Source organism: Nerophis ophidion, linkage group LG14, assembly GCF_033978795.1.
Source record: "Nerophis ophidion isolate RoL-2023_Sa linkage group LG14, RoL_Noph_v1.0, whole genome shotgun sequence".
Lineage (NCBI taxonomy): Eukaryota > Metazoa > Chordata > Actinopteri > Syngnathiformes > Syngnathidae > Nerophis > Nerophis ophidion.
In genome coordinates, this window is record NC_084624.1 from 45219467 (window position 1) to 45242687 (window position 23221).

The 23221-nt window shown below is 38.8% G+C and overlaps 1 protein-coding gene across 1 annotated transcript; it reads right to left on the reverse strand.

Moving 5' to 3' along the window:
* Window positions 1–298: 298 nt before the first annotated feature.
* LOC133567899 (calcium and integrin-binding family member 3-like) lies at window positions 299–22980 on the reverse strand. The gene is made up of 6 exons (XM_061919516.1): window positions 22930–22980; window positions 13149–13183; window positions 7964–8075; window positions 7164–7311; window positions 6870–7065; window positions 299–320 (listed from the first exon to the last, which is right to left on the reverse strand). The coding sequence occupies exons 1-6, from the start codon at window positions 22978–22980 to the stop codon at window positions 299–301; spliced, it is 564 nt and encodes a 187-aa protein (XP_061775500.1).
* Window positions 22981–23221: the final 241 nt, after the last annotated feature.

A 23221-nucleotide genomic window follows, 5' to 3' on the forward strand; every position in this document is an offset into this window, starting at 1 on the left:
TATCCATTTTTTTTAAATAATACCCGTTTTGTTATTATGCTTATTGAAAGACATACATTTTTACTCTTTGATGACATGTTACTAAATTGATGGAGAACCCCAAGAATACAAGTTTGCAATGCGTCGTTCTGGTGTGTCTTTTATTCATGATGTTGTGAAACCGGGTCCATTTAAAAACTGTCTCTATCAAAATAAATATTTTCTTCACAAAATACAAGAAAGCATGAAAAGATCTACTTTTTACCACTTTCCTCTCAGTCGTCTGCATTTGAAGTGCATTGGCAGGTGGCAGTCAAACTTATATCCTTATGTGGAAGGTGCTGTGGACAGAAATTGGATAACGAGTCAACCAAACTCTTAAAGGCACATCCATTGTGCCGTTTACCTTCATATAGTGGCTAGAGGTATTTATTTTCCTAATCGCAGAGAGAATCGGGTCTATTTTTAGTACAAACCCTGTTTCCATATGATTTGGGAAATTGTGTTAGATGTAAATATAAACAGAATACAATGATTAGCGAATAATTTTCAACCCATATTCAGTTGAATATGCTACAAAGACAACACATTTGATGTTCAAATTGATAAACATTTTTTTTTATTGTGCAAATAATCATTAACTTTAGAATTTGATGCCAGCAACACGTAACAAAGTAGTTGGGATAGGTGGCAATAAATACTGATAAAGTTGAGGAATGCTCATCAAACACTTATTTGGAACATCCCACAGGTGTGCAGGCTAATTGGGAACAGGTGGGTGCCATGATTGGGTATAAAAACAGCTTCCCAAAAAATGCTCAGTCTTTCACAAGAAAGGATGGGGCGAGGTACACCCCTTTGTCCACAACTGCGTGAGCAAATAGTCAAACAGTTTAAGAACAACGTTTCTCAAAGTGCAATTGCAAGAAATTTAGGGATTTCAACATCTACGCTCCATAATATCATCAAAAGGTTCAGAGAATCTGGAGAAATCACTCCACGTAAGCGGCATGCCCGGAAACCAACATTGAATGACCGTGACTTTCGATCCCTCAGACGGCACTGTATCAAAAACCGACATCAATCTCTAAAGGATATCACCACAAGGGCTCAGGAACACTTCAGAAAACCACTGTCACTAAATACAGTTTGTAGTTACTTCTGTAAGTGCAAGTTAAAGCTCTACTATGCAACGCGAAAACCATTTATCAACAACATCCATAAACGCCGCCGGCTTCTCTGGGCCCGAGATCATCTAAGATGGACTGATGCAAAGTGGAAAAGGGTTCTTTGGTCTGACAAGTCCACAGTTCAAATTGTTTTTGAAAACATTTGACATCGTGTCATCCGGACCAAAGGGGAAGCGAACCTTCCAGACTGTTATCGACGCAAAGTTGAAAAGCCAGCATCTATGATGGTATGGGGGTGCATTAGTGCCCAAGGCATGGGTAACTTACACATCTGTGAAGGCACCATTAATGCTGAAAGGTACATACAGGTTTTGGAACAACATATGCTGCCATCTAAGCGCCGTCTTTTTCGTGGACGCCCCTGCTTATTTCAGCAAGACAATGCCAAGCCACATTCAGCACATGTTACAACAGTGTGGCTTCGTAAAAAAAAGAGTGCGGGTACTTTCCTGGCCTGCCTGAAGTCCAGACCTGTCTCCCATCGAAAATGTGTGGCGCATTATGAAGCGTAAAATACGACAGCGGAGACCCCGGACTGTTAAACGACTGAAGCTCTACATAAAACAAGAATGGGAAAGAATTCCACTTTCAAGGCTTCAACAATTAGTTTCCTCAGTTCCCAAACGTTTATTGAGTGTTGTTAAAAGAAAAGGTGATGTAACACAGTGGTGAACATGCCCTTTCCCAACTACTTTGGCACGTGTTGCAGCCATGAAATTGTAAGTTAATTATTATTTGCAAAAAAAAGATAACGTTTATGAGTTTGAACATCAAATATGTTGTCTTTGTAGCATATTCAACTGAATATGGGTTGAAAATGATTAGCAAATCATTGTATTCCGTTTATATTTACATCTAACACAATTTCCCAACTCATATGGAAACAGGGTCTGTGCTTAATATTACAGTCGTGGTCAAAATTTAACATACACTTGCAAAGTACATAACGTCATGGCTGTCTTGAGTTTCCAATAATTTCTACAACATTTTTTGTGATGGAGTGATTGGAGCACATACTTGTTGGTCACAAAAAAACATTCATGAAGTTTGCTTCTTTTATGAATTTATTATGGCTCTACTGAAAATATGAGCAAATTGCTGGGTCAAAAGTATAAATACAGCAATGTTATTGTTTGGATACAAGATCACTGCAATAAGGCACTTTTGGTAGCCATCCACAAGCTTCTGCTTGAATTTTTGACCACTCCTCTTGACAACATTGGTGCAATTCAGCTAAATTGGTTGGTTTTCTGACCTGGACTTGTTTCTTCAGCATTGTCCACACGTTTAAGTCCGGACTTTGGGACGGCCATTCTAAAACCTTCATTCTATCTTAATTTAGCTATTCCTTTCCCACTTTTGAGGTGTGTTTAAGGTCATTGTCCTGTTGGAACACCCAACTGCGCCCAAGACCCAACCTCCGGGCTGATGATTATAGCTTGTCCTGAAGAATTTGGAGGTAATCTTCCTTTTTTCATTGTCCTGTTTACTCCCTGAAAATCACCAGTTCCGTTTGCAGCAAAACTGGCCTAGAGCATAAAACTACCACCACCATGTTTGACGGTAGGTGTGGTGTTCCTGAGATTAAAGGCCTCACCTTTTTGTCCTCCAAATATATTTCTGGGTATTGTGGCCAAACAGCTCCATTTTTGTTTTATCCGACATCACATGGACAAAGATAAGACCTTCTGGAAGAAACACAGATCAAAAGTGGTCAAGGAATAGACTCCCTTTTTAGACCAGTTGATCTGCCGTTTCTTTTCTTTTTCTTCTATGTCCCACTCTCCCTTGTGGAGGTGGTCCGGTCCGATCCGGTGGCCATGTACTGCTCGTCTGTGTATCGGCTGGGGACATCTCTGCGCTTCTGATACGCCTCCGCTTGGGATGGTTTCCTGCTGGCTCCGCTGTGAACGGGACTCTCGCTGCTGTGTTGGATCCGCTTTGGACTGGACCTTCGCGACTGTGTTGGATCCATTATGGATTGAACTTTCACAGTATCATGTTGAACTTTCACAGTATCATGTTAGACCCGCTCGACATCCATTGCTTTCCTCCTCTCCAAGGTTCTCATGGCTAAATCCGGCTAGAATGAAAGTTTTAGAACCTTTACCCAACAAAGAGCACTGGGTGAGTAATCTGGCCTCATCGGAGCATTTTAGTGCTATTTTTTTAATCTCGTCTTTATTGGTATGACCTCATCACTAATCACTGTGATGAGGTGGCGACTTGTCCAGGGTGTACCCCGCCTTCCGCCCGATTGTAGCTGAGATAGGCGCCAGCACCCCCCGCTACCCCAAAAGGGAATACGCGGTAGAAAATGGATGGATGGATGGATCATCACTAATCACTTACATAGTAATAAAGTATTATAATGTATAATATCTAATCAAGGTATATGTGGAATCAGTGGTGTGTTGTCAGGGACAGCAAGACCTTCTCTGCTGGCCTAACAACCAGAAATCATGATCATAATTAAAGGTAAGTTGTTTTTTTTTTAATTTACTTTTCCTAAATATCTGAAAGTATTCATATTTCCTTATGTCTTCTTATGCTATTTCCAGTGGTGTTCTTTTTAGTTTTAGTTTTTATCCAATCATAATTCAGCTATCTTATGTAGCCATGTTGTACTAATCTGCCCCGGGGCCATCAGAATCAACGATGTCCGAACTGACACATACAGTTGATAGATAATTGGGATAGCCAATCAGATCATGAGTTTTTGTCAGTAAGGCCTTCTAGATGGCCACAAGTTGAACGTGACGTTTACGCGTCCTGTGATTGGATACTCACCGGAACCGTTAGCGCAGGGGTCACCAACCTTTTTGAAACCAAGAGCTACTTTTTCGGTACTGATTAATGCGAAGGGCTACCAGTTTGATACACACTTAAATAAATAGCCAATTTGCTAAATTTACCTGTAACTTTATGGTATTATTAATAATTAATGATATTTATCTTTGTGGGAACACTGATCATCTTAATGATTTCTCTCAATAAATATATATAGAAACAGATACATATTTTTATAAATCTATTTAGACCCTTTAAAATTACACCGAAAAAAAGAAGAGAAAAACTAGCTAATTCGAATCTTATTGAAAAAATAAAAAACATTATTTATGGAACATCATTAGTAATTTTTACTGAATAAGATTAATTTTAGAATGTTGATGACATGTTTTAAATAGGTTAAAATCCAATCTGCACTTTGTTAGAATATATAACAAATTGGACCAAGCTATATTTCTAACAAAGATCATTTTTATTTTTTTTATTTTAATCAACAATTTTTAAGAAATATTTCACAACTATTCTTCGTCGAAAAAAACAAGCTAAAATGAAGAATTAAACTAAAATATATTTATTATTCTTTACAATAAAAAATTTTTTTATTGACTTCAACATTGATTTAAATTGTCAGGAAATAAGAGTAAAGGAATTTAAAAGGTATATGTGTTTAAAAATCCGAAATCCATTTTTAAGGTTGTGTTTTTTCTCTAAAATTGTCTTTCTGAAAGTTATAAGAAGCAAAATAAAAAAAAAAAAATGAATTTATTTAAACAAGTGAAGACCAAGTCTTTGAAATATTTTCTTGGATTTTCAAATTCTATTTGAGTTTTGTCTCTCTTAGAATTAAAAATGTCGAGCAAAGCGAGACCAGCTTGCTAGTAAATAAATACAATTTAAAAAATAGAGGCAGCTCACTGGTAAGTGCTGCTATTTGAGCTATTTTTAGAACAGGCCAGCGGGCGACTCATCTGGTCCTTACAGGCGACCTGAGATCACAGAGTTGACAGACAGTTGCGATAGCCAATCGGATCACACGTTGTTGACAGTAGCCTATCTAGGTAGCCTGATGTCAACGAGACTGTGATTGGATACTCACTTGTCATTTGCAGGAAGTGTTGACCCACAAAGAAGGAGAACCAAACGTTGATTAGGTAGCAGATATATATTTGCGAGGCCATTTTGAAGAAGGATATTTAAAGAGAAACTACATCTCGTGAGACCATCTCAGCGAAATGGGGATTGCCTGCCATTTCCACTCCAATCGACGAGGGGTACCACTGGCTTATATGGCGTCCAATGGCTGCTACAAATTGTGAGTTCAAATATTTTATTTCTTCATTTTTTCAATGCTTAATATGTTTTTTGCAATGTTAATTTTGACAATACCACATAAGATATGTTTCAATTGCTGATGCGGGTTTATTGGTTTTTAAATGCGCCAGAAAATAACCCGTTTTGTACACTGTTGATGTGATTCAATGCACAGTAGTGTGTAAATGTGTTCCTGTATAGCAGGGGTCACCAACACGGTGCCCGCGGGCACCAGGTAGCCCGTAAGGACCAGATGAGTTGCCCGCTGGCCTGTTCTAAAAATAGCTCAAATAGCAGCACTTACCAGTGAGCTGCCTCGATTTTTAAAATTGTATTTATTTAGTGGCAAGCTGGTCTCGCTTTGCTCGACATTTTTAATTCTAAGAGAGACAAAACTCAAATAGTATTTGAAAATCCAAAAAAATATTTTAAAGACTTGGTGTTCACTTTTGTAAATAAATTAATTAATTTTTTTACTTTGCTTCTTGTAACTTTCAGAAAGACAATTTTAGAGAAAAAATACAACCTTAAAAATGATTTTAGGATTTTTAAATACATATACCTTTTTACCTTTTAAATTCCTTCCTCTTCTTTCCTGACAATTTAAATCAATTTTCAAGCAAATTTATTTTTTTTATTGTAAAGAATAATAAATACATTTTAATTTAATTTTTCCTTTCAGCTTCTGTTTTTTCGACGAAGAATATTTGTCAAATATTTCTTCAAACTTATGATTAAAATTCAAAAAAGTTATTCTGGCAAATCTAGAAAATCTTTAGAATCAAATTTGAATCTTATTTCAAAGTCTTTTGAATTTATTTAAAAAATTTTGTTCTGGAAAATCTAGAAGAAATAATGATTTGTCTTTGTTAGAAATATAGCTTGGTCCAATTTGTTATATATTCTAACAAAGGGCAGATTGGATTTTAACCTATTTAAAACATGTCATCAAAATTCTAAAATTAATCTTAATCAGGAAAAATACTAATGATGTTCCATAAATTATTTTTTTAATTTTTCAAAAAGATTCAATTTAGCTAGTTTTTCTCTTCATTTTTTTCGGTTGAATTTTGAATTTTAAAGAGTCGAAATTGAAGAGAAATTATGTTTCAAAATTTTGTTTTCATTTTTTTCCTGTTTTTTCCTATTTTAAACCGTTCAATTAACTGTTTTTTTCATCATTTATTCTCTACTAAAAACCTTCTGTAAAAGGAAAAAAATTTACGACGGAATGACAGACAGAAATACCCATTTTTTTTATATATGTAGATTTATTTATCAAAGGTAAATTGAGCTAATTTGGCTATTTCTGGCAATTTATTTAAGTGTGTATCAAACTGGTAGCCCTTCGCATTAATCAGTACCCAAGAAGTAGCTCTTGGTTTCAAAAAGGTTGGTGACCCCTGCTGTTTAGTATTTGTCCAGCAATGGCCATGTGGGGACATCAATGATGGTATTTTGAGAGGTAATTATTGAAGTCGGATATCACTGAAGGCCTAGGTGGGAAACACACGGTCCGCCACCGTCTGGAATACACTTTCATTACATGCACCAGAAGCCACTATTTGAGGGATACAGTTTCAGGGTTTTGCTACATACCTGAGGAAGTCTGGCGCTCGTACGATCATATGCTGAAAGTCCTCCAACGACAGACGCCCGTCGTTGTCCAGGTCGGCCTCGTCCAGCACCTTCTCGCACACCATGCGCACCTCGTCTTCCGTCAGCTCGTTGCGGGTCAGCTTGTTGAGAGTCTTCTCCAGGTCCGACTTGCAAATAAAGTCGTCATCGTTGAAGTCTTGCAAAAGGGGAACAAAATAACCGCTTAAGTCGTGCGTTGATCCGAATTACTGGTGACAGTCCAGAATGAGAGGATTCCTATAACCGGGGTTTTACCGTAAATCTTAAAGGCGTAGTAGGCCTTAAGGTCCCGTGGCGCCATCTCGCTCAGAACGGAGAACATGTCCAGAAAGTCGTCCAGCGTCATGTTTCCCTTTCCGTCCTCTGAGAAGACCTCGGCGATCCTCTGGCGAAAGGGATTGTCCTGCACAGATGGGACATACTTTACAAAATTGTGTTTTTGCAAGTTTGCCTGCAAGGATTTTCAAGTGCGAGTGTCAGGTTCAAACACTGATGACATTTATTAAACAGACAAGAAGCAAGGAATCAAACAGACAGAATTCAATTTAGCTCATTGAGGAGAAACGGTCTGGGCTGTACTCCTTGTACAGTCTTCCACCACGCTCTGACGAAAGATTGTACGCCTCTTTTATTTGGACTTTCCCTGATTACATGGCAACGGCTGTTTCTAAAGGAAAGGGGGTCGTAAACAACCGTCGCCTTTGGTTGCAAAACAGTTCAAAGAAAAGGTGCCAGGTGGGGGGTCAGGTCCAGCTTCTTCTCCGCTTTGTAAATCTTGGGTCAAGGCGAAATCTTCCTATGGATTACAATAGAAGAAAAAAGAAGCCGACACCTTCATGTCGCTTCCCATCCTACGTAGTGGAGTTTCACAAGCCTTATGATTGGTAAGATCAAAGACAGCTTTTGTCTGCTCACCGGGAACTTATTGAAACACAACATTTTGTGATAACCTAGATACAACTATTCTGACAGTGGAAGAGTCGAGTAGCAAACACTCGTTCAAAGAATTCTTTCCACGAATCGCTCATTAATTATGGAGACAGATGGTGGTCTACCTTCAGCTCGGGCATGCAGCCAATCAGCTCGTATGGTAGCTTCACATCTGGCTGGTTGGTGTAGTCGAGGGGAACGAGCTGCGGTGCCAAATCGTGATAGCGGTGGAAGAGTCTACAAGGAAGCGAGAAATTGTCTTATTCAGAGCAAGAGAGCAAACTTTTAGATCAGGGGCATCCAACTCATTTTAGCTCTGGGGGCGTATGGAGGAAAATGTGTGCCGGACTATTAAAATCATGGCATTAAAACCCTCCAAAAATAAAGACAACTTCAGATTGTTTTCTTTATCTTACTTTGGCCAAAAATAGAACAAACACATTCTGAAATTATTACAATAAAAATATAGAAAAATACTACTGGCAGTGGTAAAGTTTGGATCCATGAAGCAAAGACAAAAGTGAATAAATGTTTATAACCGAATACATTTAGAATATAAAGTACTTTATTGATCCCTTGGGGAAATTACAGCACCACAGTTTGCTCACAATAGACAAACACTTTGTATTTATATCATTCACATGTAAAAAATACCTGTCTATTATACAGCATTAATCACATGCAAATAATATAAATACAGTCTATTATACATCATTATTCACATGTGAATAATATAAATAGTCTATTATACAACATTATTCACATGTGAATAATATAAATACAGCATTATTCACATGTGAAAAACATAAATACAGTCTATTATACAGCATTATTCACATGTAAATAACATACATACAGTCTATTATACAGCATTATTCACATGTAAAAAACATAAATACAGTCTATTATACAGCATTATTCACATGTAAATAACATAAATACAGTCTGTTATACAGCATTATTCACATGTAAATAACATAAATACAGTCTATTATACAGCATAATTCACATGTAAATAACATAAATACAGTCTGTTATACAGCATTATTCACATGTAAATAACATAAATACAGTCTATTATACAGCATAACTCACATGTAAATAACATAAATACAGTCTGTTATACAGCATTATTCACATGTAAATAACATAAATACAGTCTATTATACAGCATAATTCACATGTAAATAACATAAATACAGTCTGTTATACAGCATTATTCACATGTAAATAACATAAATACAGTCCGTTATACAGCATTATTCACATGTAAATAACATAAATACAGTCTATTATACAGCATTATTCACATGTAAATAACATAAATACAGTCTGTTATACAGCATTATTCACATGTAAATAACATAAATACAGTCTATTATACAGCATAATTCACATGTAAATAACATAAATACAGTCTGTTATACAGCATTATTCACATGTAAATAACATAAATACAGTCTATTATACAGCATTATTCACATGTAAATAACATAAATACAGTCTGTTATACAGCATTATTCACATGTAAATAACATAAATACAGTCTGTTATACAGCATTATTCACATGTAAATAACATAAATACAGTCTATTATACAGCATTATTCACATGTAAAACCCATAAATACAGTCTATTATACAGCATTATTCACATGTAAATGACATAAATACAGTGTATTAAACAGCATTATTCACATGTAAATAACAAATACAGTCTGTTATACAGCATTATTCACATGTAAATAACATAAATACAGTCTGTTATACAGCATTATTCACATGTGAATAATATCAATACAGTCCATTATACAGCATTATTCACATGTGAATAATATAAATACAGTCTATTATACAGCATTATTCACATGTGAATAACATACATACAGTCTATTATACAGCATTATTCACATGTGAAAAATGCTGTATAATAGACTGTATGTATGTTATTCACATGTGAATAACAAATACAGTCTATACAGCATTATTCACATGTGAATAATATAAATACAGTATTATACAGCATTATTCACATGTTAATAACATAAATACAGTCTATTATACAGCATTATTCACATGTGAATAATATTAACAGATTATACATTTACAGTACATGTACAGTCGAAAAGAACTTATGCATTATAGAGTCTGATGGCTGTCGGTATGAAGGACATTTACATAAGCGTAAAAATGTGTTTTCTTTTTTTTTTGTGAATTAAGTAACTTTTATGACAACCTTTTACCAAAACAATATAGAGAATGTGATATATATATCAGGCCCGCGTAGAGGTTTTATATTTTATATATTATACTTATACATTTTTGAATGAAAGAAACAGCTGTTTTAAAAGTGTCCACTAGATGTCGCAATAGCAATTCTTCGTATCTTTGTAGCTGACGCTACATACGTACGAAATAAACCACATGATGTTAGTACATCAGTCGAGGAAAATGATCAAACCACCTAAATAATTAGATTTTGATATAATTTTTTTATCTTTGTAGATTGAAAATTAACACCAATGTGTTGACTGATAAACATTATCACCTCATTTATTCATAAAGTATAAATAACAACAAATAATGATAGAACACTATTAACCACAACATTTAAGTGTAAAAAAAACAAAAAACTTAAGATGTGTACATCTTCAGAATGTGTTGGTTCTATTTTTAAACAAAGAAAACAATCTAAAGTTTCTTTATTTTTAAGTTATCGGGATTTTTCCAGTCTGGCCCACTTGGGAGTAGATTTTTCTCCATGTGCGCCCACCTCCCATCTAAAATTAGTTTGACACCCCTGGGTTAATGCATGCATTTATCATTTGTTTTCAAAACAGTTACAAAAAAGTGAGACCCCAAAAATGTACTTTGGGACCCCATTCTTATGACTTGATGGGGAAAAAATTCATGGCGTATTGGCGCGTGCAAAACAGCAGCAGGCGGCTGTGGCCTGCGGGCCGGTTCTTGTACTAATCAAATATCATCCCGGGGGCCATGGATCATTCTTGACTTTGACACATTTTAGATGATTTAGTTCAGGGGTCGGCACCCTAAAATGTTGAAAGAGGCATTTTGGACCAGAAACACAAAAACAAATATGTCTGGAGCCGCAAAAAAATAAAAAGCCATATTACATACAGATAGTGTCATGAGATATAAATTGAATTAAAGCTGCAAGCAGCGTTGGTCGGGTCCGCCTTTGGCTGCTGCCGCCGCTACTCAAGCCCTGGTCTAAGTCAGACCTACATAGAGGTTTTTATTTCATGTCTCTACGACATTTCTAACAGAACTTACATGCAGTTTTGTCTGGGTTTTTTCCTAGGGGGCGCTAGAGTGCAATTAAAATTTTTAGGGTTTGGTTTTTTATTAGATGGCAATTTTCGCCAGTCCTGATGTGTGTGTAAAATTTGGTGAGTTTTTAAGCATGTTAAGAGGGTCAAATTACAGATTGGTGTTTCTGGATGTTGTTGATAAATGGCTTTCGCTTTGCATAGTAGAGTTTTAACTTGCACTTTGAAGCATTTTAAGGGGGTCAAATTACAGCTGAAAGAGGCAAAAATGACATTTTTTAGGATACTTTGCGAAAGGGTTCTTTGAAGGCGCGTAAAATCCAAACCGGAGCAGTAATCAAAACTTTGTTGGACAGTTTTAAATCAAAAGGGTCCAATCTCTCTCCTCTGCGAGTTTGAAGCCGAAAGGACAAACGCACCCGGAGGAGTTTTCGTTTGAAGAAAGGTCACGGGTTTTCTTCCTAGGAGCAGTTTTTTCTATGTTGTATTAAAAAATTGCGCTAGAGCGCATTTTTTGATTTTGGGGTTTGTTTTTTTCATTAGATCGCAATTTTCGCCAGTCCTGATGTGTGTGCCAAGTTTGGTGAGTTTTGAAGCATTTTAAGGGAGTCAAATTACAGCTCAAAGAGGCAAAAATAGCATATTTTGCGAAAATTTTGCTTTGAATGGGTTTTTGCAAAATTTTTGTTGATTTTTGCCCCAGAAGGTACAATTATGAAATCTAGGTCTAAGTCAGCCCTATATAGAGGTTTTCGTTTCATGTCTCTACGACATTCCTAACGGAAGTTACAAGCAGTCTGTTTTGTTTTCTTCCTAGGGGGCGCTAGCGCGCAATTTTGATTTTTCTGATTTGGCTGCCTAACAAGTTGGGAAGGCATGACAGACCGATGTGTGTGTCAAATTTGGTGAGTTTTGAAGCATGTTAAAGGGGGTCAAATTACAGCGCATAGGTGCGGAATAAAGAAAGAAAGAAAGAAAGAAAGAATAATAATAAAACACAGCAGTTTCAATAGGGTCCTTGGCCCTTTGCAAAGGACTCCTGTGGAGTCCTTTGCAAAGGGCCTGGCGGACCCTAATTAAGAAGACTTAAAGGAAACCAAATGAGCTCAAATATAGCTACAAATTAGGCATAATGATGCCATATGTACATATAGCTAGCCTAAATAGCATGTTAGCATCATTTAGCTTGCAGTCATGCAGTGACCAAATATGTCTGATTAGCACACTCCACATGTGTCAATAACGTCAACAAAACTCACCTTTGTGCATTCATGCACAACGTTAAAAGTTTGGTGGACAAAATGAGACAGAAAAAGAAGTGGCATAAAACACGTCCTAGATAGTCGGAGAAAGTTATACATGTAAACAAACTACGGTGAGTTCAAGGACCGCTAAAATTAGTAGGACAAAACGTGGCTGGCCATATGAAGCATGTTTAATAAAAACAGTGTGCTTTATAACAATTAGGGAGGTTTGTGTCATGTTTTTCCTGCGACAGAAACCATATTAAAACAAAAAATAAATTTTTCATATTTTTTTCCCTCCCTCATCTTTTTTTTATTTTTCATTCATTTTTGAAAAGGCTCCTGAGAGCCACTCAGGCAGCGCTAAAGAGCCGTGGGTTGCAGACCCCCGATTCAGTTCATTTCGCTTACATTATACAAAATAATTTTCTGCATAGCAGAAAATAATTGAGAAGAAAATAATAAGAAGAAAATAATAAGAAGAAAATACTTCCTCCCCCTAGGAAGCAGAACATATTTTTGCGCCCCCCCCCCCTCCACCATGACTAAAAATAGTATAAATTGTGTATACAATAGTTTTGACTTCCTGTGTCATGTACCAGGTTGTCCCCTTTTTTAAGTGGAAACAACTGCCAAAAATGCGTAATAGTAAAAATAATATCATTGAGGTGCTTATTCTGTAGTAAAGGACAAATAAATAAATAATTGACGAAACAATGTATATAACGGCCCCACAGGTGCGTTATTGTGTGATAGAAGAAAATAATGACTTACCTGAGAATTTCCTTTCTTGTAAAATACGTGCAGTCCTGAAATCACACCATAGTGGACAAATGTTACATGTCAATCAATCAATCAATGTTTACTTATATAGCCCTAAATCACTAGTGTCTCAAAGGGCTGCACAAACCACCACGACATCCTCGGTAGGCCCACATAAGGGCAAGGAAAACTCACACCCAGTGGGACATTGGTGACAATAATGACCCAGTGGGACGTCGGTGACAATGATGACTATGAGAACCTTAGAGAGGAGGAAAGCAATGGATGTCGAGCAGGTCTAACATGATACTGTGAAAGTTCAATCCACAATGGATACAACACAGTCGCGAGAGTCCAGTCCAAACACAGCAGCGAGAGTCCCGTTCACAGCGGAGCCAGCAGGAAACCATCCCAAGGGTAGCGGACCAGCAGCGCAGAGATGTCCCCAGCCGATACACAGAGGGACATAGAAGAAAAAGAAAAGAAACGGCAGATCAACTGGTCTAAAAAGGGAGTCTATTTAAAGGCTAGAGTATACAAATGAGTTTTAAGGTGAGACTTAAATGCTTCTACTGAGGTGGCATCGCGAACTGTTACCGGGAGGGCATTCCAGAGTACTGGAGCCCGAACGGAAAATGCTCTATAGCCCGCAGACTTTTTTTGGGCTTTGGGAATCACTAATAAGCCGGAGTCCTTTGAACGCAGATTTCTTGCCGGGACATATGGTACAATACAATCGGCAAGATAAGATGGAGCTAGACCGTGTAGTATTTTATACGTAAGTAGTGAAACCTTAAAGTCACATCTTAAGTGCACAGGAAGCCAGTGCAGGTGAGCCAGTACAGGCGTAATGTGATCAAACTTTCTTGTTCTTGTCAAAAGTCTAGCAGCCGCATTTTGTACCAACTGTAATCTTTTAATGCTAGACATGGGGAGACCCGAAAATAATACGTTACAGTAGTCGAGGCGAGACGTAACAAACGCATGGATAATGATCTCAGCGTCTTTAGTGGACAGAATGGAGCGAATTTTAGCGATGTTACGGAGATGAAAGAAGGCCGTTTTAGTAACGCTTTTAATGTGTGCCTCAAAGGAGAGAGTTGGGTCGAAGATAATACCCAGATTCTTTACCGTGTCGCCTTGTTTAATTGTTTGGTTGTCAAATGTTAGAGTTGTATTATTAAATAGAGTTCGGTGTCTAGCAGGACCGATAATCAGCATTTCCGTTTTTTTGGCGTTGGGTTGCAAAAAGTTAGCGGACATCCATTGTTTAATTTCATTAAGACACGCCTCCAGCTGACTACAATCCGGCGTGTTGGTCAGCTTTAGGGGCATGTAGAGTTGGGTGTCATCAGCATAACAGTGAAAGCTAATACCGTATTTGCGTATGATGTCACCTAGCGGCAGCATGTAGATGCTGAAGAGTGCAGGGCCAAGGACCGAACCCTGGGGAACTCCACACGTTACCTTAACGTAGTCCGAGGTCACATTGTTATGGGAGACACTGCATCCTATCAGTAAGATAAGAGTTAAACCAAGACAGGGCTAAGTCTGACATACCAATTCGTGTTTTGATACGTTCTAATAAAATATTATGATCGACGGTATCGAAAGCAGCGCTAAGATCGAGGAGCAGCAACATAGATGACGCATCAGAATCCATCGTTAGCAATAGATCATTAGTCATTTTTGCGAGGGCTGTCTCCGTGGAGTGATTTGCTCTGAAACCGGATTGAAAGGTTTCACATAGATTGTTAGACGCTAAGTGTTCATTTAACTGCTCCGCAACAATTTTTTCAAGGATTTTTGAAATAAAGGGAAGGTGAGACACCGGTCGGTAATTTACCATGAGGTCAGGATCGAGGTTAGGTCTTTTAAGAAGAGGATGAATAACCGCTTTTTTGAATGCAACGGGAACAGTGCCCGAGGAGAGTGATAAGTTTATAATATTTAGCACTGATGGACCTAATAATACAAAAAGCTCCTTGATCAGTTTCCCAGGAAGAGGGTCAAGTAAACATGTTGTCTGTTTTATTCCATTTACACGTTGTAACAATTCCTCTAATGTTATTTCCTCAAAACGAGAGAAACTATTTTGGAGGGCAGTATCCGCCGTATATACAATCGTGTCAGTGTTAATAGAACCCCGTTGTAGCTGGGACGCATTGTCTTTAATCTCCTTTCTAATGACTTCAATTTTCTTACTAAAGAATTGCATAAAGTCATCAGCTGAGTGGGTTGAGCTACTGGAAGGGGTCCCTTGTTGGGTTAGCGATGCTACCGTACTAAACAAAAATTTAGGATCGTTTTTATTACGGTGGATGAGATTTGAGTAATATTTAGCTTTAGCTAAGGTAAGCATGCGTTTATAAGTTATTAAACCATCACTCCATGCTTGATGGTGCACCTCAAGTTTAGTCGTACGCCATTTGCGTTCCAGCTTTCTACATAATAATTTCTGAGTTCTAGTTTCTTCTGTAAACCACGGGGTGCGCTTTTTTGGAGCCTTTTTTAACTTTAGCGGTGCTATGTTATCAATGGTTTCGCGCAGGGCGTCATTAAAGTTGTTAGTGAGGTTATCAATAGAGCCCACATACTTTGGGAATGGTGCCATTACCGAGGGCAGTAGGTCAGCAAGAGTTGTCGTTGTGGCTGTATTAATGTTGCGGCTGCTATAGCAGGTATTATTATTATTAGTTTGACGAACATGCGTCTGAACCTCGAATTTTATAAGGTAATGATCGGACAATACTTTAGTATACGGGAGTATCGTAACTTTGGAAACGGTGATGCCCCTGACAAGCACTAGGTCTATCGTATTACCGTTGCAATGCGTGGGTTCATTTATTATTTGTGTGAGACCACAGCTATCAATTACAGTCTGGAGCGCTACGCACGGTGGGTCCGATGGGGTATTCATATGGATATTAAAGTCCCCCATTATGATTATATTATCGGCGTGTGTCACTAGATCAGCAACGAACTCTGAGAATTCATGAATAAAGTCCGAATAGGGCCCTGGGGGGCGGTAGATAACAGCCAGGTGTAGAGGCAGCGGTGTGACAGACCTCATAGTAAGCACCTCAAACGATTTATATTTATTATTTATATTAGGACTAAGGTTAAAGTTTTCGTTGTATATTAGTGCGACCCACCCACCCCTTTTGAGCGGACGGGCAATATGCGCATGTGTAAAGTTAGGAGGACATGCCTCATTTAGCGCAAAAAAGTCGTTTGGTTTAAGCCAGGTTTCGCTGAGACCGATGACGTTAAGATTGTTGTCTCTGATAATATCATTAACTAACAACGTTTTAGGAGACAATGATCTTATGTTTAAAAAACCTATATTATAGGTAGTGGGCTGTTTTAGGGAGTTTTTGATCAAATTATCCGTAGTAGCAATATTAATAATGTTGTGTTTATTATGCCCAGTGCATTTAGTATAGTTACGACCATATCTAGGAATTGATACGACAGGAATTTTCCGATTGTTTGATTGTTGCTTTGATAAACTGCACGCATCATGGTTAGCCACCTCAGTAACGGGGATTTTCCGATTGTTTGTTTGTTGCTTTGATAAACTGCACGCATCATAGTTAGCCACCTCGGTAACGGGGATTTTCCGATTGTTTGTTTGTTGCTTTGATAAACTGCACGCATCATAGTTAGCCACCTCAGTAGAACACATGTCCAACTCTGAAACACTCAAAGCAGAAAAAACTTGTTCTAATTTAACAGACTCCTTACCCAGACCAATAGTCTCGCATTTTCCATCTAAATCCGTCTTCGGGATGGAGGAAAGTGGTGTTCTGTGGGGATTAGCCTTCTGCTTTGTTTTAAGCCCCGCTCGGCATCCGCGTTTCCGATCACACCGCTGGCGTCTGCTCCGTAGACGGCCCCCGCTGCTACTAGACTCCCCTGCTTCACAGGCCGCTGGATGTAGCCGCCGATGTATTCCCATGCTAGTTAGCATGTTTAGCACGCCCGCGTCTATCAGTCCAAAACGGCCCGATTCGTCCACATCCAGAAGTGTCTGGCGGTCGTACGTGATCACGGAGTGACCACGATGCGAGCCAGCCATAAAGTTTGTGGAATTGTCCGGTATTTCTGCCAAATGTTCCATCTTTAGCAGGAGCTCCTCGAGAGCGCAGCCCGTCCGGGCGCCGCCATCTTGGAACATGTGAACATGTGATGTGGACAATGTTGTTAAACTAGTTGTACTACCGTATTTTTACGACTATAAGTCGCAGTTTTTTTCCTAGTTTGGCCGAGGGTGCGACTTATGTGTGAAATTATTAACACATTACCGTAAAATATCAAATAATATTATTTATCTCATTCGCGGAAGAGATGAAGAAAGTGTCAGCAATCGTCACACACGTCAACCAATAAGAATTTGGCGGGGGAGGGTCATGGCAGAAGTGCATTGTGGGTCATGGAATGCTAACTGCTATATGCTAAATGCTACTGCCGTAGCTATTAAAGTGGATCATTTCATCGTTGGCGGTAACTTATAAAAACTGAGAAGGGCTGAACAAAAATGGCACCGAAAAGGAAATCATGTACAGCAGATTACAAGCTGGGCGTAGTGAAATATGCAGCAGAAAACGACAAGAGGAAGCGGCGCATACCTTTGGAGCTGGCAGAGTTGTTTAGAAGCGACATCGAGGAAGAAGATTTCATGGGATTTATCGATTAGGAGTGACAGATTTTTTGGTAAACGTGTAGCATGTTCTATATGTTATAGTTATTTGAATGACTCTTACCATAATATGTTAGGTTAACATAGCAGGCACCTTCTCACTTGGTAAAGAATCTGGGTATTATCTTCGACCCAACTCTCTCCTTTGAGGCACACATTAAAAGCGTTACTAAAACGGCCTTTTTTCATCTCCGTAATATCGCTAAAATTCGCTCCATTCTGTCCACTAAAGACACTGAGATCATTATCCATGCGTTTGTTACGTCTCGCCTCGATTACTGTAACGTATTATTTTGGGGTCTCCCCATGTCTAGCATTAAAAGATTACAGTTGGTACAAAATGCGGCTGCTAGACTTTTGACAAGAACAAGAAAGTTTGATCACATTACGCCTGTACTGGCTCACCTGCACTGGCTTCCTGTGCACTTAAGATGTGACTTTAAGGTTTCACTACTTACGCATAAAATACTACACGGTCTAGCTCCATCCTATCTTGCCGATTGTATTGTACCATATGTCCCGGCAAGAAATCTGCCTTCAAAGGAGTCCGGCTTGTTAGTGATTCTCAAAGCCCAAAAAAAGTCTGCGGGCTATAGAGAGTTTTCCGTTCGGGCTCCAGTACTCTGGAATGCCCTCCCGGTAACAGTTCGAGATGCTACCTCAGTAGAAGCATTTAAGTTTCACCTTAAAACTCATTTGTATACTCTAGCCTTTAAATAGACTCCCTTTTTAGACCAGTTGATCTGCCGTTTCTTTTCTTTTTCTCCTATGTCCCACTCTCCCTTGTGGAGGGGGTCCGGTCCGATCCGGTGGCCATGTACTGCTTGCCTGTGTATCGGCTGGGGACATCTCTGCGCTGCTGATCCGCCTCCGCTTGGGATGGTTTCCTGCTGGCTCTGCTGTGAACGGGACTCTCGCTGCTGTGTTGGATCCGCTTTGGACTGGACTCTCGCGACTGTGTTGGATCCATTGTGGATTGAACTTTCACAGTATCATGTAAGACCCGCTCGACATCCATTGCTTTCCTCCTCTCCAAGGTTCTCATAGTCATCATTGTCACCGACGTCCCACTGGGTCATTATTGTCACCGATGTCCCACTGGGTGTGAGTTTTCCTTGCCCTTATGTGGGCCTACCGAGGATGTCGTGGTGGTTTGTGCAGCCCTTTGAGACACTAGTGATTTAGGGCTATATAAGTAAACATTGATTGATTGATTGATTATTTATGCCTCATATAACGTACACTTATTCAGCCTGTTGTTCACTATTCTTTATTTATTTTAAATTGCCTTTCAAATGTCTATTCTTGGTGTTGGGTCTTATCAAATAAATTTCCCCCCAAAAATGCGACTTATATATGTATTTTTTCCTTCTTTATTATGCATTTTCGACAGGTGCGACTTATACTCCGGAGCGACTTAGACCCCGAAAACTAGGGTATCTAGAACACTTACATTTTGTCTGACTATAAACTTAGAATAGAACTCCAATTTCGTTGTTCTTTGAACCTGTTCATTGCAATAATGACAATAAAACTCTATTCTATTCTACTATAAACTTAGACTTCGACTTACACAAACTTAAATGAGCCACAAGGGAAATTGTTCCACACAGTAGCTCAGTTACAATGATGGAAAGTGTAAGGATGTAAAGGACAATGCAGGCATATATAGACTAAATATACAGTGGGGCCAAAAAGTATTTAGTCAGCCACCGATTGTGCAAGTTCTCCCACTTAAAATGATGACAGAGGTCTGTAATTTTCACAATAGGTACACTTCAACTGTGAGAGACAGAATGTAAAAATAAAATCCAGGAATTCACATTGTAGGAATTTTAAAGAATTTATTTGTAAATAATGGTGGAAAATAAGTATTTGATCAACCATTCAAAGCTCTCACTGATGGAAGGAGGTTTTGGCTCAAAATCTCACGATACATGGCCCCATTCATTCTTTCCTTAACACGGATGTTTCCACCCCCTTGCTTCACAGTAGGTGTGGTGTTCTTGAGATGCAAACCAGTATTCTTCTTCCTCCAAACACGACGAGTTGAGTTTATACCAAAAAGTTCTATTTTGGTTTCATCTGACCACATGACATTCTCCAAATCCTCTGCTGTATCATCCATGTGCTCTCTGGCAAACTTCAGTCAGGCCTGGACATGCCTTGGCTTAAGCAGGGGGGCACGTCTGGCACTGCAGGATTTGATTCCCTGTCGGCGTGGTTTGTTACTGATGGTAACCTTTGTTACTTTGGTCCCAGCTCTCTGCAAGTCATTCACCAGGTCCCCCTGTCTGGTTCTGTGATTTTTGCTCACCGTTAGCATGATAATGTTGACCCCACTGTATGAGATCTTGCGTGGAGCCCCAGATCGAGGGAGATTATCAGTGGTCTTGTATGTCTTCTATTTTCTGATAATTGCTCCCACAGTTGATTTTTTTCACACCAAGCTGCTTGCCTATTGTAGATTCACTCTTCCCAGTCTGGTGCAGGTCTACAATTCTTTTCCTGGTGTCCTTCACAGCTCTTTGGTCTTGGCCATAGTGGAGTTTGGAGTCTGACTGTTTGAGACAGGTGTCTTTTATACGGATAACGAGTTCAAACAGGTTCCATTAATACAGGTAACGAGTGGAGGACAGAAGAGCTTCTTAAAGAAGAAGTTACAGGTCTGTGAGAGCCAGAGATCTTCTTTGTTTGAAGTGACCAAAAACTTATTTTCCACCATAATTTACAAATAAATTCTTTAAAATTCCTACAATGTGAATTCCTGTATTTTTTTTCCACATTCTGTCTCTCACAGTTGAAGTGTACCTATGATGAAAATGACAGACCTCTGTCATCATTTGAAGTGGGAGAACTTGCACAATCGCTGGCTGACTAAATACTTTTTTGCCCCGCTATAGCGATGTAAAATGTAACATATGTATGTAATATTTACATAATATATGTACATTATATTATATATACAGATATATAATCATATATTATGTCTATATCATATATACAGTATATATTAATTACCATGTACAATATTACAGTATATGTGCCAGTTGTATATGTGACAGGTGTCAGGTCATAGTACATAAAACAGGATATCCATCCATCCATTTTCTACCGCGTATTCCTTTTCGGGGTCGCGGGGGGCGCTGGCGCCTATCTCAGCTACAATCGGGTGGAAGGCAGGGTACACCCTGGACAAGTCGCCATCTCATCGCAGGGCTAACACAGATAGACAGACAACATTCACACTCACATTCACACACTAGGGACCATTTAGTGTTGCCAATCAACCTATCCCCAGGTGCATGTCTTTGGAAGTGGGAGGAAGCCGGAGTACCCGGAGGGAACCCACGCATTCACGGGGAGAACATGCAAACTCCACACAGAAAGATCCCAAACCTGGATTTGAACCCAGGACTGCAGGAACTTCGTATTGTGAGGCAGACGCACTAACCCCTACACCTACGCACCGAACCGAAACCCCCATACCGAAACGGTTCAATATAAATACACGTACCGTTACACCCCTAATGTCATCAAATTCTGTTAATTTCTCTATTCTAAAAAAAAACCCAAAATGTAATTAATCATATCCAACTATGAAAATCCTTTGTGATAGACTGCATTACTGTACTGGGGCGCTTTAGCTCGGTTGGTAGAGTGGCCGTGCCAGCAACTTGAGGGTTGCAGGTTCGATTCCCGCTTCCGCCATCCTAGTCACTGCCGTTGTGTCCTTGGGCAAGACACTTTACCCACCTGCTCCCAGTGCCACCCACACTGGTTTAAATGTAACTTAGATATTGGGTTTCACTATGTAAAGCGCTTTGAGTCACTAGAGAAAAAGCGCTATATAAATATAATTCACTTCACTTCACTACAAAGACAGTACATTATTGTATATATTATGTTCTTTCACATCCTCAAAGTTTGAATAGTTTTTTTCTTTACTTTGTTTTTATTCAGATATATATCTATTTTACTTGCGTGAGTGAAAATTGGTCAAGCATGCCCATGCGGTTTATTCAATACCATATAGCATGGGTGTCCAAAGTGCGGCCCGCAGGTCATTTTTTAACGGCCCCACGGCACATTTTAAAAATACGATTGAAAAAAATTAAAACATAAAAAGTGGTATAAAAGAGAAAATGTAACAGGAACATTTTGCAACGTTTACTATAATAAAACAAAGCTGCCATGCAGGCTGTTTCTTTCTTTAAAAAAATAATAAGTGAATCAAAATCAATGTCATTTTGAATTATTCAAAGCTCTGATTACGCCACGTTAAATATTCCACTTTGAGATATTTTTGGGGGCAAATGTTGCATATTTGGTGTTTGCCATATAAAAAACTAAGCTGTTTTTTTTTTTCAAAGAAGGGCCTAAAACGAACAAATAAAAAACATAAACAACAAAAACACGTATAATTGACGAATAGATCTGAAGTTGATCTCAAGACCATTGAGGGACGGCGTGGCACAGTGGAAGAGTGGCCGTGCGCAACCCGAGGGTCTCTGGTTCAAATCCCACCTAGTACCAACCTCGTCACGTCCGTTGTGTCAGGATAGTTATACAAAATCCTCCATTTTAATAATCCTCCAGCACCCCCCCTGCTAACCCGAAAAGGACAAGCGGTAGAAAAATGGATGGATGGATGCTACTACTTCTTAACTTCACCCAGAACGATCTCTTTACTATAATAAAACCAATGACTGTATTGCAAATAAACCCTTTAAAACAACTCTCACTATATATTTACTGTAAATTTGTAATAATGTGCTGTATTAATAATTAAAATAAAATATCACAATAACTCATTCATCACCATAACACTAACGTTATTACAATTAGTACATCTGTCTCATAACAAGACTATATTTTCTCTTTAGTAACTATTGTCTTAGTTATTTATGGATAATAATCTAATATTAATACAACTTTTTGCCTATTCTTGCTCGTAGTTGCGCGGTGCCAAAGAATAAGTATTATTTCAGAGTATTACCGAGCCCCAGTAGGGCTGCTTGGATGTCCCGTACCCACCCGTCTTCTTTTTGGGGCCGTTTAGTGTGGTTGACGAGGAGGAGTGACACCCACCTGATAGGCGTCCAGCTGCTCTGCTGTAAAAATGCTCTGCTTATTTCCCATGTCTGAGCACGCCAACGCTAAACCTCCGGTCCATCGTTGCTCCAAAGCACGCTGCCTTTTTATTTATTGATTTATTTATTTATTTTTTAATGTTATGCACGACAGTGCCTGGTGGGAGATATGGAATACCGGGACAAAAGGGCAGCAGGGCCGCGGGGGGAGATCGGGTGTCGGGCGGCCCTTTGGTCCCCTTTTTTATAATGGCAGCATTTCATGGTTTTCTCTTTGTGACTGGCAGCTC

What these genes read in the sequence shown, in the direction of transcription:
- LOC133567899 (XM_061919516.1), bottom strand. Translation starts at nt 22,980, where the DNA reads ATGGGAAATAAGCAGAGCATTTTTACAGCAGAGCAGCTGGACGCCTAT. An exon ending in AGCAGCTGGACGCCTATCAG is followed by an intron (nt 13,184 to 22,929) that starts GTGGGTGTCACT and finishes GTGTGATTTCAG; the next exon opens with GACTGCACGTATTTTACAAG. An exon ending in CGAGCGCCAGACTTCCTCAG is followed by an intron (nt 321 to 6,869) that starts GTATGTAGCAAA and finishes TTCTGTCCACAG; the next exon opens with CACCTTCCACATAAGGATAT.